We start from the raw sequence: 18,404 nt of genomic DNA, 5'->3' as shown, positions 1-18,404 counted from the left end.
TGAACTATTGTGAGAAATCTATTTGATGCATATCAAGCTATTTGTTAAAAATCACGTACTAAGATTCCAATGCCACTCGACGTGTCATTACATCAACCATAATGAGCAAGAAAATTTAAAAATATTGTTTGATAAGAAAAATAAGTAAGTCATTAAACATTAGTAGAACAACATTAAGTAAATCATTACAGAGGCGAGAAAAAATAGAGGAACCTATCAATAATTTTCTTTGGGCATTCTCAAGTAGACTACCACGCAAAGACAAGGTTGTTGTTGATCACAAGAGTGGGTTGACAAATGCATGTATTGTTTGTGGGAAGAATGTGAACCACAAGAGTGGGTTGGCAAATGGTCTTGTAGACCATTGGTTCCCATTGATACATATTAAATTTCCAAAGCTCTACAATTGAGCCAGATGGAGACATCAATGGATTTTGACCATGTATCCAACCTAGTGGATTCAGGTGATTTTTTGAGTTAATTTTTTTGCAAGTATTCTTTTTGGTTCATTTTGTTGTACATCACACTTTATTTTCGGTATTAATTTTTATAAAATGCAGGTCACGTGTATGCAGTTGTTGCAGAAGAGAATAATTAAGAAGGAACGAATTACTATTTGTGTCGTTGTGTTGAGCCTAAAAGAAAATTGACAATCACAATCACTGATGGAGAGGGTATTGAGTACCCAATAGGGTCTATTGTCGTGATAGGAACATGGCTTAGGAGATACCCTATCAAGAATCTAATGTTTGGTTGTTTGAGGACTTTGAAAAACACAGACATATTCTTCATTTCTCTAACCTTGTTGTTGCAACAAATATTTATTTGATGAAGTATTGTAGTAGACCTCATAACAAGATTTTATGGAAAGTTCGTGAATTTGACCACAAGGCAATACTTAACACAATACAGGTTAGAGACGATCCTGAAGGCTCACTTGATTGATTCTATGGTTCAGAGTAGAATGATTTTGAGAATTTTGTATATATTGTTGACAAATTGTTCTATATTCATTTTTTTATATATAAATGCCCATGAGCTGATTTTTACATGTTTAGGGGCATAATTTTGTATATTTAAATGGAAATGAGCTGATTTGTACATATTTAGATGCCAAATTTTGTATATTAAAATGACGATGAGCTAAATCGCACATATTGTAATGCCAAATTTTGTATAAAATCCCATGAGATGATTTGTAAGATTTTTTTTTGTATATTCAAATAGCCAAGAGTTGATTTGACCATATTTAAAGGCAAATTTTTGAATAATATGTGGCAATGTTTTGTGACTATTTTTTGTGTCTATGTTTTGTGACTATGTTTTGAGTTTATGTGATATGATAAGGTCAATCATGACCATTATTGATAAGGTCAATCATGAGAATTCTTGACTCTTGTATAATCATGGATAATTATTTGAGTCATTATCGGGTCATAGGAGTCACAGATTGAGTCTAGATACAATTTGAGCAAAAATTGTCATTATTGTCAAAAAAGTTGTCAAGCAACTTGTACATCGGCTGGTAGGGTATGAGTCTCAGTTCTGATGCTTTGGTATGCATGAGAGGAGCTTTCCTAATGTAAACCTACCCACCCGAATGCACTTGTGATGTTGGTTTGTGCACACGAAGAACCGAATCAATTCTAACCTATCTTGCAACTTTGCATTGCATGCAATTGACGGTTTTTGCAGTAGGCAAAAAAATGCTACCAATTGAAAATAGCTTCGAGTTGTCAAAAACCAAGATAGGCCATTATAAAGGAGCCTCACGCAACCCCACAGGTTCAAACAGATCAATCATATGTGTCCTGGATTGGAAGAAACAATCCGTTAAAGTTTAACAATGTTTTGGACTTGGGGCACTTGAGAGATCGCGTTGGTAAGGTATGACTCTCGACGTTCTAATGCTTTGGGATGCATGAGAGGAGCATGCCTACCATAAACCTGCCCACCCAGACGTGCTCGTGACGTCAGTTTGTTCACATGACAAACCAAATCAATTCTAGCCTATCTTGCAACTTTTCATTGCATGCAATTGACGATTTTTGCAACAGGCGAAAAAATGCTACCAATTAAAAATGGCTCTGAGTCGTCAAAAACTGAGATAATCCATTGTAGAGAAGCCTCATGCAACCCCACATGTTCAAATAGATTGGTCACATGTGTCCTGGATTGGAAGAAACGGTCTGTCAAAGTTTGACAATTTTTTGGACTCACGACACGTGAGAGATCGCTCCTGTAGGGTATGACTCTTGACGTTCCGACACTTTGGGATGCATGAGAGAAACATTCTTATGTAAACCTACCCACCCGGATGTGCTCGTGACATTGGTTTGTTCACACGACGAACCAAATCAATTCTAGCCTATCTTGCAACTTTGCATTGCATGCAACTGACAATTTTTGCAACAGGCAAAAAAATGCTACCAATTGAAAATGGCTCTGAGTCGTGAAAACGCGAGATAGGCCATTGTGGAGGAGCCTCATGTGACCCCACATGTTCAAACAAATCATTCATATGTGTCATGGATTGGAAGAAACAATCCCTCAAGGTTTGACAATTTTTTGGACTTAGTGTTCTTGAGAGATCGCGTCGGTAGGGTATGACTCTCGACGTTCTGACGCTTTGGGATGTACGCGAGGAGCATGCCTAGCATAAACTTGCCCACCCGGATGTGCTCGTGATGTCGGTTTATTCACATGAGAACCAAAATTTGACCATTGCGAGTGTGAAGGTGCTCTCACACCACACACATATTGTTGTTTATATTCATATTGTCGATTTTTATTGTTTATATTCATATTGTTGATTACATAGGAAAATATTCATTTAAATTTATAAAAGGACAGCCACCAAATATAGTGAATACACAATAATGAACTGAATACAAGGAGTGTTGTAGGGTCAATTCGACATTTTAGAAATTTATCGAATCATATTCCACGATTGCAATGTTTTATATCATAGATTTTTGTTGTTTATATTCATATTGTTGATTACATAAGCAAATGATCAATTAACTTTATAAAAGGACAACCATGAAATATAACGAATACACAATAATGAACTCAATACATATTTATTGGATCGAATATCAACTTTTATATATATATCAAAAAAGGACATGTCTGCCAAGTCAATACAAGTATTACAAAAATGTGGCATATGCCATGTCCAAATCGATATACAATAAAAATGTAGAATATATCTACATGTGTTGGTCATTCTATTACCACAACTAACACTATATGATCCTAAACTTGTGGTGGATCATCAAAATCGAGCCTCTTCGATATAGTACGCGGCTCTATAGATGGCTGCAAAACCACAATTCAAAAGCCAAGTTAGAATTCTTTTGTAGAAAATAGTTCATAATTAACAATATAACTATGCATTTAACTATAATTCCTTTGCAATTGAAATGTAGATTACCTCATCGGCTAATCTCGGAGCTAATGTCTTCGCTCTCCTCTCCTTGTCACTCTTCGAAGTTTTCTTGAAGATAAATTTAAAAGGATCCACATTATGGTCGAACCGCGAAGGGGGCTATTGCAAATTAAATGTACAATCAATACAATGCACTAACATAAATACATCAAAAATACTTCAAAGCTATAATATAGAGAACAATGATGTACCTATCCCTAAGATGCTTCTCCAATGGACTGAGAATGGCTCACCATCAATGGAGAAACTGTCGCTATTACCTATACAAAAAATGATCAAAGATTAAATATAATTAATATAATGATAAGTATTGTGGGTTAAAAAAAATTAATGTAATATATCAAATAAAAGTGTATCGGATCTCGAGATGCTTCTCCAGTGCACGGAGGAGGGCTCTCCATTGATGAAGTAACTATGGATATTTCCTGTATGAAAAAATTATAAGTTATCACAAGTTCACATGTACACATGCATATAACCATGAAATCAAGAAAATAAAATAGAGATGCATACCTTTGCCCTCTCTTGATCCACAGACGAATCAGGTGGATTCAACAAATCCACATATCTAAATGGTCATTGTACATGTAAAATAGACAAAAAAACACTAATCAATCTACAAACCCCAACTAAGACTTGATTTCAACATTTTCAAACAATTGTACAACTAAAAATGTGTTCAATTACCTTCTTCCCACATTTTGGCGTCTTCGAGGAATTCTTTTGCTTAGGATGAGGCCTAGACGCGGAGGGGGTACCCTAAAAAAACAAAATTAACATGAGATATTAGTACAAATAATATATTAAACATAATTTTAAAAATCTAAAATGAAATGACTTGCATATTCCATCAAAACAATACATAAAAAAGGTTGTACAAAATATGATACCGTATTGCCTTGTAGGTCAAAATTGATCGCTGAGAGCGTGATGTCATGAATCTGGGACATTTGGTCTCCTGTCAACATCTACAAACCAAAAATTAGACCAAGCATTAAAGATAGTATATCTTGTCATTTTTTTGAATTCAAAGTGTACTATTATATTTTAACATGTTACAAAATTTATACCTCAGGCATCGAAGTTGCAGTTGTAGTAACTGGGGGAGGAGTATGGGATACTACTACTGCAACTTGAAATGCATATTATTTGTCTCAATTTAAATCAATGTATAAATGAAAATTCATTTATGTAATTACAAATTTAAAGTGACTGATAAATAAAATGCTATGAATTCAAATCAACACACATTTGTCTGCGACTGATGAGCAAACAACATGTCCATCAACTCCTCTGTCAGTGCCACATCCTCAGTCGTGCGAGACTGACATCTACTCCCACAAATCATGCACGAATGAGATGTGGATCCATCTGCAGCATCCTCGTCATCCGTCCTTGAGCATATCCCTAAACAACTAACACATAGATGTTGAATGGGCTCTCTATCGCCACCTGGAGCAACTAATGGCTCATCATTTAATACAAGAAGGTGTGCTAACGATGTCCCATGCTGGATGATGGCACCAGTCAATGTTGTGGCCGCCTGAAGAGTCTGTAACTCCATCGACTTTTTTATCTCTACTGGAACAGCCTGATGCACCTTCAGTTTGGGTGCTAGGGGGTGACGACTCTCCGAGGCTACTCACCTATGGGCTCCAAGTCTATCTTGGGCAGAGCTGCCACCTCTACCATGGAACTCTCTCATGTCAAAATAGTTTGACCGCACATTGAGAGCAAACTCACAATATACTTAGCTCAAAAAATACAATGGCACCTCATAATTATTACAAGGTGGATCATCAAAGACCATCCACCACCTCTGCCAAAAAAGATTATTCATATGCACATTGGTACACCAATGTATGGGAAACCTCTTTGCATTAAGAGGTAAAGATTCATCAGTTTTAGGATCAACAAAAAGGGCACATATTTGTTTTTTACTAATCTTTTTGTTTTTCACTCCCTCGTATGATAACCCATCATCATAGTATTGACGACACCTATCCCTAAAGTTTCCCCATTTTTTAAATGGTGGAAATGACTGTGGCACCACCTAGCTAATGTTTCTAGGTTAGTGGCAAGGGATTTATGATGCTCAAGCTCAGATGTTTTCAATTTATTAATCAGTCTATTTATTTTAGACGTGTTTTTCCCTAACTGATTAATCAATTGCTCCTGTGTTTCAAGTGTACAGTCAAATGGAGGAACTGGAGGTGTATCTTGTGGGTTTTCTTTGGGGTTTTCAACAGGTGCATTTTGTTATTCTTGTTGTGGATTATCAGAATCTGGTTTTTGAAACAAAAAATAAAAAAACCTAATCAAAATAAACAAAATTAAATTCAAAACGTAAAACAAATTGAATAAACGGGAAAGAAAGACAAAAATTAAGAAAAACTAACCTTGATCCATAGCGTCTGGAGGAGAAATGAGGTAGCCCGTTCGCAGTTTCATGGAGGAAATGGAGGAAAAAATGTTGTGGTCACGGGAAAATAAGACCCAATTTTTTTTTTTAAAGTTTTTTTGATAGGCACCGTGTACGTGGTTCTTTAGGGCTTATGAGCGCGTACATGCTCATTTTCCTAAAAGAAGCTCATACACGCTCACTTTCCTAAAGACCTAAGCGCGTACGGGTGATTTCAAATTTTAGAACCGCGTACACACTACTTGTTTTTTCATGTTTTTTTGGGGTGGTGTCCACTTTTTCTGACCACCATCTTTGTGCACATACCCATTGAACACATCTCTCTAAATTAACCCTGTCCACTTATTTATCATATTTATTCTCACACATATTTCTATACACATGCTTGTAGTTGTGGAATCATGTTGTCTAAATTCAAAATTCAAATTTTGCTAATCCTCATAAACAAATTTGTATGATGTTTTGCTACAACTTTGTATTTAACAAAATTTAATGGATTCATTTTAAAAACAAGAAATGAGAAGTAATGAATCTCCAATTGAGAGCTAGCTTCACAAATCATTCAATTGGTGAACTAAAAATAATCTACATCTACATCTACACAAGCATTCTTAGGAGCATATACATGATTGAACAATGCTGCTTTCCATCATTATACATATATTGTTGGTTGACCTAGGGAAACATGTTCCTTGTGATATACTTGAAAACCCTTTTCAAGATATTTTTAAATAATGTAGTCCTCAAATGGTAAAAATAATAAAAATGCCATGACTCATTAATTAAAATAAAGAATGAAATTTACTAATTATTAGAATGAATTTGTGACAATAAACTTGTTTCTAATCTTTATATTCATCCTTCCACATAATAGATAAAAATCTCTAATTCTAAACTGGCTAAATTTTTTAATACTTTTTATTTTTAATTTTGAAATATTTTAGAATTTTTTCTTAAAGTGACCATTCTTTATATAGAAAGTGAAACAATTTTATTTTATTTTTATTTTCAAGATAACAATTTTATTTTTATTAAACTATTCGTTTTTTATATAAGTTAATTTATGTTTATATGTCTTATTAAAAAAAATTAACTGTTATTTTTATAAACAATCTTTCTCTTTCTACAATTAATGTGATCCCAAACATTGACTAAAAATACACACAATTATTTCTACGAGCAATCTTTCTTTTTCTACCATCATGTGATCCCAAAAATTAGTTTAAAATACACACAAATATTTGCAAAAATAATTTTCCTCTTTTAATAATAAATTATTAACTATTAATCTTGTTTCTTGTATGCTACGGTTCACGGCATCTTATTTTTGGGAAAAAAAGACTTGGAAAGACTGAAATAAAGGGACCTTGGAAATCAATTGCTTTTGAAAAAAGACTTTTTTTAATGGAGTCATATGAACATGGTACACTCCGAAAGGAAATTTAATATACAAAAATGCTTCTGTCATGTTGTGGGAAAGATTCAGAAATTAATCAAATAAAGAGCCGTAATGATTCATATTTCATGGGAAGGATAATTTAAAACCCTAGTCAAGCGCACCAAAAATATAAAAAGATAAAAGTAAATAGTCTCATGGTCGACATTTCATGGGAGAGAATACAACTTTAAAGTAAAGTCAATTAAATGTCAAAACATAAAGGTGAATAAAAATTATTACTTTTATAATAGTTATTTTTTTCAAATTATTCTAGGTGTTTAATAGCATTTTTTTTATAAAGTTTTTAAGTGAAAATTATATTGTTGGTAAAAATCCAAATGAAATTGATAAGAGTTTTCAAAAGTTTCTTTAAATAACCCTTGTGCTTAATAGTCAATAAAGAGAAGAAATCATAGTGAAATAAGTGGCCATTTTTTTACTATTAGTAGGTCCATTCTTGTGGTGGGTAGGATTGATCCCATGAGACATATATTCAAACTACAATGAATTTTTGAAGACTATCCCAATATCAAGACATATCACATCTCCTAATCTTGCGTATTTAATTTTCTTTAATTTAGCATTGATTTACACACAATTAACATTCTCATTTATCATTCATTGTAGTCAAGTTAATTTATGTAAATTGTGATTTTATTTATAATTATTTATACTTTAGTGGATAATTAAATTTCCATTAGTATCTAATAGTAGTTTAATTGATATTTTCTAGATGTTGGGGTGAAAAGTGCATACCTTGCATCTTTTGGACTTTCAATTTGAATTTGTCTTCAATCATTTGTCTCAAATACAAGGACTAGAAAATTAGTGATATATATTTATGTAAAAGTTTGCAAATTATCCATGTCTTGATTGCATTTGAATTCACACATCCCAAGAGTTCAAATCTAATCTACATTTACCTATCCATTACCTTGAGCCAAAGACTAGAAACTTAGTGATATATATCCATGTAAAAGTTTGCAAATTACCTATGTCTTGATTTCATTTGAATTCACACATCCCAAGAGTTCAAATCTAATCTACAATTTACCTATCCATTACCTTGAGCCACAAACACTAATTTCTCAATGGAGAAATCAAGTAATCTCTTTTGAGAATCTTATTTTTAATTTTGATATTGTATGTAGTTACAAAAAATTAATTGATTTTCTTTATTTGTCTTGATTTTGGTCTTTGATTAGTGTATTTGAAAATTTTATTGATATTTTACATATACAATGAATCTTCATTTATACACTTGTTAATATGTTGTTGAATTTTATCCTTTTGTTTCACTTATTGCACTTAAAAACCTAATATAATTCTTTATTTCTATATGAATTTATTTTTTTACTAGCCTTATTTTAGTTCAAGTTATTTTAGCAATTATAGTCTCCTTAAATTAGTTCTTTGTTTGCAATCCTTATTTAGTACGAGATTAACTATCTTCAAATCACATTTAGTACCAAATTTAAAAATAAATTCATATCTTTGATTAGAGTTTTAAATGGTTATTTATTTATTAAAATTTTTATAATATTATTTTTTAGTTTATATATATTTTAATGTATTGTTGTGAAGAAAAATCATGAATAAGGATAAACATAAAATCTTATATTTTATCAATTTTCCATAATAAAAAAAATCAATAAATTTACTTGTAAATAGTATTTATTTATATCATAATTTATTTGAGAAATTATAAATATAACATTTACAATATTAATTCTATTTGATAAATTGTTTCTCAAAACTGCTTAATAAAATCAACAATAAAAATAAAATACAACCTACATATTCTAATTGATTTAATATTAAACGTAAATCATCCATACAAAAAGAGAATATTTGTACAGAGATTTAAAATCACTATTTTAATTTTTTTATAAAAGCATAGTCTTAAGCAGCAAAGACTAATTACCATTGATAAAAAAAAAACACAAAGACTAATTACCCATATACAATCATATATAAACTGCCCTCTAAACATTATATAGTGATTAATTATATCAACAAAGACAACTACATAAGTAGCCACTTTTTAAATAAACAAATAGTGGGGCTACCAAATATCAGACTCCAAAACTAAACAGACGATTACACAAAACACCAGACAAACAAATTTAAAAGGAAGCAAAGAAGGCAGGGGATGCCTCTTACATCAGTGCTGCAACTTGGGGTTTGAGACTTTCGGCCAGATTCTCAAAGCTACGGGCCAGTTGAATCTCATCTAATGTTTGCTCGAAGGTTCCACCTCCTTTCTTTGCCATTTCAATCAGGATGTTCATTGTCGGATCCGTTCCAAACATTATTGTATGAAGTGTCAATCTAGGATCTGATCTCTTCATTCTGTCCACATAATACAGGGGATCCCCTCCACCATTGTTTCCACCATCGCTCAGAAAGATGACCACGGGTTTTTTCACATTCACAGCATGGTGTCTAGCTCCTTTCATTAATATTTTCTCTGCAGCATCTAACCCTGCTGAGTAGATAGTTCCTCCACGATCTTCAAACTGAAGAAGGCGATCAACAACAGCTTCTCCCATGTCCTCCATCTCCAGAGCTACATCGGCAATATCATCAAATAGTACCACAGATACAGAATCATCAGAAATTGTTCTGAGGCGGGCTTGTATAAATCTCAGAATAGCCTCGTATACACATCCAAGTCTACAATTATGATAATTAGTAAACTTTGCCAGAGTGGGACTTATGTCAGGGGAACCCATGGAACCTGATCTGTCAATGGTAAATATGACATGGTGAGGGACATTTGTAGAATGATCACACCCAAAATGATGGCCATCATCAGTTATATACCCTCCAGAGCTTACATTCTGTCCAGTGCTCTTGATAGCTGGATGCCAGAGTTTTTCAGTGCAATATGATTTTTCAAAAGTACCCGACTCTGATTCATGCTCCTCAGATTTACAATAGTGATTGCATCGGTCAAAATCTTCCCTCTCTTCTTCGGTGCAAGGATCAACAAACCTAACATATTGCCAGTAGGTCTCATGAGTCATCTCATCTTTGGGAACATCTACATCAGGTCCATATTTAACTGTTTCGTGCCTCGAACCATCATAGAGGTTGCCGGTGCATTTGCTGGAGCCCGGACAAAAAACCAAATGGATATGCCCTCGACCCTGTTTCTTACAATACATGTTACACATTTCTGCTTCCCCTAACTCTCCCCATTTATACTTGCGGTCTTGAATATCAATATCTTCTCCCTCTGAAATGAAACTTACATTTCTCATATTGCCATGCACTGTATCGTGCAAGCCTGCGTGATCAATTGGGAGCTGGCAGAAGTAACCACAAGATTGGCATCTGGTATCGCAATAGTGCACAGAATCTTCTTTTTTTGTGTGAACATGAGGACCTTGATGATTTCTTTCGTAGGGAGGAATAGGAATGCAACAGCATTTGCGAAGGCCATTTTGCTCCGACACAAGTTCATACTCAAAAGATCCTCTTTGGCCCTGGAAAACCCTGGTTTGTTTGACAAGCTCGGTGAAAATTTCACATATACCTGGCATCTCGCATTCATGGGTGCAGGCATGCTCATTTCCACACAAATGCTCCGCATTTTGATCCAAGTCATGGAAATGATCTTTAACCCCACATGTTCTGCTGCACCCATCTATGGTACATTTGCTCTGACAATATCTCTCATGGCACTGATGCGTTTCATGGGTTGATTCAATCGCTACAGCACAGGGATTATTGCAGCTTGGAAGAGAACATTTTGCGCTGCACATGTGTTGAGGAGAATTACACTTATGCTGGCCAGGGTGCCCTGGCGCCAGAGAACATCGCTCATTACAATTTGAAGACATCTCATATAAGTAACAGCTCTCGCCACATGTATGATTTTGCTTTTTGCAATTGTGATTTCCTTCATGCCCTGCTAAATCCCCGCATAAGCTTGAGCTGTCTCCTTCTCGAGCACAATAACTGCAATTTTCTGTACACGAATGACTTCCCATGCAAGAATGTTGATCACCATGGCCTTTCTCCATTACACACCTCCAGAAGCAAACTGAACATTTGCATCCGCAAACTATTAAGCCTTGCTTTACTTTGCCAAGAGCTACATCAGCCTCTAGCTGCAATCTTTGCACATCATCATTATCAGAGAAATCTGAGGTGTTTGAACTTATCCACTGTTGAACCCTGGCATGCCTTCTTTCTGCCAGCGCCTCCAGGAAGCTCTCAAATGAAGAATGCCACTCCTCGCCGTTGCTACCATTCCTGGGTAAAAACATCTCCAGTTTCGACCTGATTTGAGAAAAGACGTCTCTTATAGTAACTGGAGTTTCTGATTCTGTACACGGTGAGAGATACAATCCTGTATCTCTTATATTCCATGAAGAATCACCGACAACAACAGGAAAATCAAGAACTTCTTCCTGTGTGTCGAAGTTATCCAAAACCCTCAATTCTTCATTTGTATTTGTCACAATGAGGCATCCCATGCGGACCGCCGACATAAGATTTCTCCTCAGAATATCAACTGTCACAGCAACTCGCTTGCTGTCAATAGAAGTCCAGTCTTTTGCTGCAATTTGAGCTATAATAAGCTTCAGATCCCTTAAAAAGCTGAATCCATTGTCATAGCAAGAATCGATTCTTTCTGCCACTGTTTCTGCTAGCTCACTCAGGCTCTCTCTATAATACTCAGATCTATTATAAGGAGCCATAGCAGCAATCTCGACCTTTCCGTCGTACATTTTCAAAATGAAATTCTCTTGTGATTTGCTGCATATTTGGGAAATCTTCTGATGAAATTCTTGCATAAGATCTTCTACATCGGATGTGTCCACATCCTTGATGGCAATGTAAAATAGACCTTTAAATAACTTTTTGTCCTGCTTAAGTAGATTGATCCCACTCTGGAACCGGCTGAAAGCTGATTCTGTGTCCTTATCTAAGTGAAAATCCTGTAATACCAAACGAAGGTTTACAGTAGAAAACAAGTCATTCATGTTATATATCACATAAAAACTGAGTTTCCCTCTCCCTTCAACTTATTGCACTATCTCTAGGTGGCCAGGATTTAAACAAAAACAGAAGAAAAGTTGGAGGTTAGAGAGAAATGACACACCTTTTTGTTGAATATTGTTATGTTGCTCACAGCAGCATTAAGAACAGAGAGAAGCATATCCTCTTGTTCGCTTCTCTCAAAACTGCCGAGCCCTTCGAAGTCTAAGAGCACATACAAGCAGCTGCTTCCCTCGCTCCCATCTCCATCTACACCCGTTGCAATGGTCATCCACACACCATCTGTGCACCTGCCACCTGCAACATCAAGAAGAGACCCTGATAGATGATTTAGCAAATATGACTTTCCGCTACTCTGTTTTCCCATGGAAGAAATGACCTTAATCTTGCCCTTCCAACTGTTAAGGACCGCATCATAGAACCCAAAGCGTATAGAGTAAGCAAGTGATACGCTGTCCACGTAACTAACATCAGGGGGTATCTGAAGTCCATCCTTAAGCGCTACCATAGCGTTGTTTTCTGCACGAGCTATTTGGATGGGAACAAGGGAAACAAGCTTCCGAACCCACATTCCCATTTTCACCTGTGTCTGCTGCTCTGCTGCAGCTGAAATTGTGCAATTCTCTACATTGTTGACTTTAAATTGGATCTTCATACTTGAAAAATCTTTGTCTTTTCCAGCCTTGAGTTGTCTGATAAGAGCTTCTAAATATGTGAGACATGCCTCACTATTGCTACGATCTGATCTGCTCCTTTCCATTATCACTTCGAATGTAATGCACTTCTTAGCATCTTGAAACAACTTAGGTGTTATAGCAAACTTGTCAAAAATGTGATAAATGTAACCCAAAACAGGGCAAGACCCAGCAATTTCCGTTTCACCTTCAGGAGCTTTAACCTGATCCACTTGCTGCAACTGAACAACTTCTCTAGCTAGAGCAGTTTTGAGGACATAAGAAAGGATGAAACCAGGAGCATCTACAGGGCTATATAGTAAAAGCTGGCTTTGAGATCCGAAGATTGTAATTTTCGCCACAAGTTGTTCCAAATCAGATATTCTGCATTCTCTTGCATTCAAAGGGATTGTCTTTAAGTAGCTCATTGTATCACCCAAAACATAAATATCAAGCACTTTTTCAGGACTTGCATGCCCTTTACCCTCAACATCAATATCTTCACCCTGATGTTGCAATTGCGTGAAGACGAGGAAGAAATAGCCATCAACAGAAACGCATGCTCTCAAATTCAAAGGGTGCTGCTGCGAAGGAAGAGAAATATGCTTTGCCTTCATCATAGGCCTCTCGTGGATTTCAGCCACCCTTGCCCTGTTGGTGTCATCAACCAACAAAAGCTCCATTTTTCCTGGAATTAAATGCATCCATGTAATGTTCTTGCTCCCCTTATATGATTCCATGTTAACCTCAACTCCAGTCCAGTAGACCTTCCTAAATGACTCATCAAACTTATATATTACAATCTTTGATCTCTCTTTTTCATAAAGAGCCATAGATCTGGTAGCTTCATCTACAGCCAATAAATCGAATCCCCTCCTAAATGAATAAATAGGACGACCCATGTTATTCATATTGAACCCAATCTTGGGACAACGGTACAGATACAAGGAGGAATCTATAAAATTGTGAATAAAAACCATTAGCTCTCCAGACTTGAGGATGACAACCTTAAATAATCTTTCATGCTTAGGATTAATGACTGCGAACTCCACTGATTCTCCACATGTTGGAACAATTGGACGCCCGCAGTTGCTGTTGAACTCAGACATGTCTTTTCTCATTGGAGTCAGTTCACATGCTTTATAAACAATGACAAACGGATGTTCCTCCACGATTGAAACCTTCATCTTCAGCTCCATTTGCTCGGTATACTTGTTCCATAGCCATGAATATGAATAAGACGAACGCTTAGTGGTAAATTCTTCAATATATCTGGTCACTAAGCTGTCATTCTTCACCGTGGACATCTTCTTCTTCAATTCCTGCACAAACTCATCCTCGGCTTCTCTGAAACGCTTCTGCTCCACCTTCCCCAAAGTCACCTTCTTCTTCTTAAACACAAGAGCCGACAAACCCTTTATGTTTTCCATTAACTTCCGTTCCTGGTCCTTATACACTTCACAGCAGATGGTTTTGAGAGTGTCGTGAGATAAGAGGGCCTCTTGATCAACTGTGGGCGGAGCAGGCTGGGCTTTAGAGAATTTTTCAAATTCAGATTGAATATTGCGTGGCAGACTGCGCGTGTTTTGGGTTGTCAAACCCTCTTTCATAAATCTTAAAGCAAGATGCTCGTCAGAGGCCAACAAGAAGGCAGCGAAAACTATATTTCTTTCCAGGCACCTCAATCCAATAGGAACAATGTTTTCTACGCAACTACGAATTGCAGAAACAGAGGCAGTCTTAGTAACAAGATAAACAGTCCCTTCCATTTCCTTCTTGTCATTATTACCCGATTTGGCAGGAGTAAATAGAACAAGTTTAACTACATCACCTGAGAATGGGAAGTCTTTAAATTCATTCGTATGCTGCAGGAACTTCGCCTTTCCATTGATCTTTTTGGAGCAGGGGCACAGAGGCGAGCACTTGGCATCAACTTCTTGTCCATAACAGATAAAAGGCGTTGTCTGCTTTCCTTGACCCGGGCCTTCAACGGTAATCGTATGCTCCCAGTCACTACATACGAATTTGATATCTGATCCGAGCAACAACACCCTCTGATCTCCATTGCAAACACTGTTCTCCCCTGCTAAAATCAATGAAAGTTCTCGATGCAGTTCCTCAAATCTGTTGCCGTCGACCTCCATGTCAAAGCATGAATCTAACACTTCCGTTTTCTTTAAATTTCTGCGCCCATCTCTATCTTTTGCTGTGCTGGTTTGGCCGCCCACGAAAAGGAGAACGTGATAGCAGAATTCCGGAAGAACTTGGAGAAAACATCTTTCAAACTTCTCTACTTGTGCAGAGCTCCTGGCTGACTCTCTCATCTTCAAAGATTCCTTCAACTTTGAGTGCTTTTCAAACTCCTGCGGCTGACAAATTTCAAGTAAACTTATGAATTGCTCATTACTCAGTCTAGAGTAATCAACATTGGACGCCGAAGACCAGGTTTTGAGCTTATTCCCAAACTCAGAAGCTTTCATAGATAGCTCCTCTGTTTTCCTAGAAGTCCGTGGACTTCTTTTCTCTGTTGTTAGGATACAACAGTGCTGATACCCTTCACAGAAAACCACTGTTCCATGATAATTGTTCACAGCTGCAACATTTGCAGTTGCTCCTGACGAAGATCTCTTACTATTTGCTTCCCCATCAATTTTTAGCTTATAACCAGTCATGAGCTCCACATCATTCTCGGAGTTCTTGACACTGGAGACTTGAATCCTTCTGGTGCGCTTAGCTTTTGAACTAGCACTTGTTGCAGAGGCAGCCAGAGCTTCAAAAGGATAGCTCCCCTCCACACAGACATATACACTATCACAAAGTTCAACTAGGTACCTAATGAAATTGCAAGACACATCTTTTCTAGAGGCCTGCTTAAAATGTTCACCTTCATGCCAGTAAAAAACCACGACGGTACATCCTTCTTCAGGAAGACTGACATATAATCCAGGCTCCAACAGTCTTCCTTCCATTTCTGCAAGAACAGAGTCATCTACCAGACTTTCCTTGCGGAAAATGCTTATCATCATGGTCTTGTCCCCATAGAACCCAACCGCAGGTAAGCATAGTTGATTTAGTGAATTGAAATTGATACGAACCCGGGGAGGCTCACCTAGGTAGGCAGAGGCAGAGGAGGGCACAAGCTTATTACAGAGGCTTAGAACTTCATCTTGTGGAAGCTGCACCTTTTCAACAAAGCTGTAATCTTGCTTGTCTGGGACAATGCGCATAACCCGAAACAGATTAGGAGACAGCGGTTCCATAACTGCGCTTGCATTCACACCTTCATCTTCATAATCAACATGCAGTGACAAAATGTCAGCAGACGCCGACGTCTCTCCCTCTTCGCTATACATCGGCATAGGTGACTTATCTTTCATACCTTCATCTTCATAATCAACATGCAGTGACAAAATGTCAGCAGACGCCGACGTCTCTCCCTCTTCGCTATACATCGGCATAGGTGACTTCTCTTTCATACCTTCATCTTCATAATCAACATGCAGTGACAAAATGTCAGCAGACGCCGACGTCTCTCCCTCTTCGCTATACATCGGCATAGGTGACTTCTCTTTCATGGAATGGGCAATGGCAATTTCTGCCATTCCACTTGTTGGAAATGAAACGAGATCGGACATCGGGAGCAGGTAAATTAAAAGATGACTACGCAGACACTGACAGAGCTCAGTGCAATCGCTAGAAGAAAACGCCTATATATGCAGGGAGAACCAGAAAGAAAACCTCGTCCCCTGAAGATTTTTATACAGCCCAAATGAAAACAACAGAATCACATAAAAAAACTGAAATAAATAAACATTTACTGTAGAACCATTCTACACGCAGAAAAACCTTTAAAGACAAATCTTCACTACTGAATAGCATTCGTAACTTTTCTTATGTGAAAGCCAAAATTAGAGCACCATCTAAACAGCTCTCAGTACAAAGTTTCTATAACATAAAGACATAATATGAGTTCGCAGACTCAATAGACAACCATGGCAAAGAAAAGAAATAAAACTAAAAATACAGTTTATTGCTTTAGCATGCTTAAGCGTTTTTTCTTTTTAATTCTAAATGCAAACTTAAACTGAAATAGAAACTGGAAGCTTGCAACAGATGACACGCAGCATCAGCCACAAACATACTCCCTACTCATATTATTTGAAACTAGAAACGCAGGAGTTTAAACCAATTGGGGTATTTAACAGGCGATGTTACTGGAATAGAACAAGAAAAAGGAAAAAAACGAAATAAGGGACTTTATAAAGCATAAAAGAGCTCAAACTGAAGCAGTCAAGGATCAACCAGTGCCATATGCAATGAGGAAAAACAAAACTAAGAAAATTTCATTTGGAAAATGATTTGCATTCTATTTTGCATCCAAATTTTAGGCTAGAATAGTCTACACACCTTTTTTCTCCCAAATTCTGTCCTCTGCCTGAATCACGGCAACCTCATATGACCAGCAATGGAAGCCGATACACCTCTGCTCACAAGACTCAGTTTGATGTTACATCTCCTGCGCTCGCCTTAAAATCACTACTGTCTGTTCTTTTTATTGATGAAGTCGCAGTCATGAGATTCTTCTTCTAGCGTAACCGTTACGGAGAAGAAACACTAAAAATCAAGTTCTTGCAACTGTTCTTCGATTCTGTGTGAGTGGAAGAGGGAAAGGCAGAAGTGGAGCCGCCATTGTGAGCGCTGCCTTCATAACTGCTCTGACTGTCTCTTTCACTTCCTTCTCCTGCTTTGGAGTTTTAAATATCGTTTGATACTGCTCCACTATCGCCACTACTTTTCCCAGTTATAATCGGAACTCCCGTCGGAATAATGATGACCAACCCTCAAATTTTGTGTATATAGTAATTACGAATCGGCAACTTTCCAAACAGATTTTATATACATGATTTATGAAAAATAAAAATAAAGTAACAAATATTTCTATTTTTCAAAAATAAAAATAATAATACTAAACAATTAACATAATAGACAATGAGAATAATCAAAATGGGAAAGAAACAATATAAGGAGCAAAATAAGTCAAAGCTATAAATTTATTATACATATCAAATACAAATGGTTGTATGTTAAAACATTTTAATTTAGTTTATACATCTTTAAAATAATTTATTAAAAATGTGTTGAGAGAATATTCAAGGTGTTAATTTTTATAGTTTAATTATGCTATTCAATTTAAGTGGAATAATGAAAAAAAATAGATACCTTGAGAAAGATATCTCTCAATAGATTTCATATAGATTATTTAAAAGATATATCGTTGAAGAAGGGGAAATAGGTTGAAGCAAAACAACATGAAAAATGCTTTGAAATCAAATGTGCACCTCAACTATTTCCATTCTCTTTGTTAGAGCTTGAAATAGAATGCACCCTAGCTCAATTTGATTTGAT

The 18,404-nt window shown here is 36.3% G+C and overlaps 1 protein-coding gene across 1 annotated transcript; it reads right to left on the bottom strand.

Moving 5' to 3' along the window:
* Positions 1 to 9,283: 9,283 nt before the first annotated feature.
* Positions 9,284 to 17,790, bottom strand: LOC131038016 (uncharacterized). Its single transcript, XM_057970280.2, has 3 exons — positions 17,406 to 17,790; positions 12,428 to 16,744; positions 9,284 to 12,263 (listed from the first exon to the last, which is right to left on the bottom strand). Exons 2-3 carry the CDS (start codon positions 16,631 to 16,633, stop codon positions 9,471 to 9,473), a joined length of 6,999 nt encoding a protein of 2,332 aa, XP_057826263.2. The 5' UTR covers positions 16,634 to 16,744; positions 17,406 to 17,790; the 3' UTR covers positions 9,284 to 9,470.
* Between the last annotated feature and the right edge of the window lie 614 nt (positions 17,791 to 18,404).

The sequence above is a fragment of the Cryptomeria japonica genome, chromosome 7 (genome assembly GCF_030272615.1).
Source record: "Cryptomeria japonica chromosome 7, Sugi_1.0, whole genome shotgun sequence".
In the NCBI taxonomy this organism is placed as follows: Eukaryota; Viridiplantae; Streptophyta; class Pinopsida; order Cupressales; family Cupressaceae; genus Cryptomeria; species Cryptomeria japonica.
This window is presented reverse-complemented; position numbering and strand designations above follow the sequence as displayed.

Bases quoted from the DNA above. Each gene is read 5' to 3' on its own strand.
- LOC131038016 (XM_057970280.2), bottom strand. From the start codon at position 16,633: ATGTCCGATCTCGTTTCATTTCCAACAAGTGGAATGGCAGAAATTGCC. The intron at 12,264-12,427 runs GTGTGTCATTTC...TTGGTATTACAG, and splicing joins TAACAATATTCAACAAAAAG to GATTTTCACTTAGATAAGGA.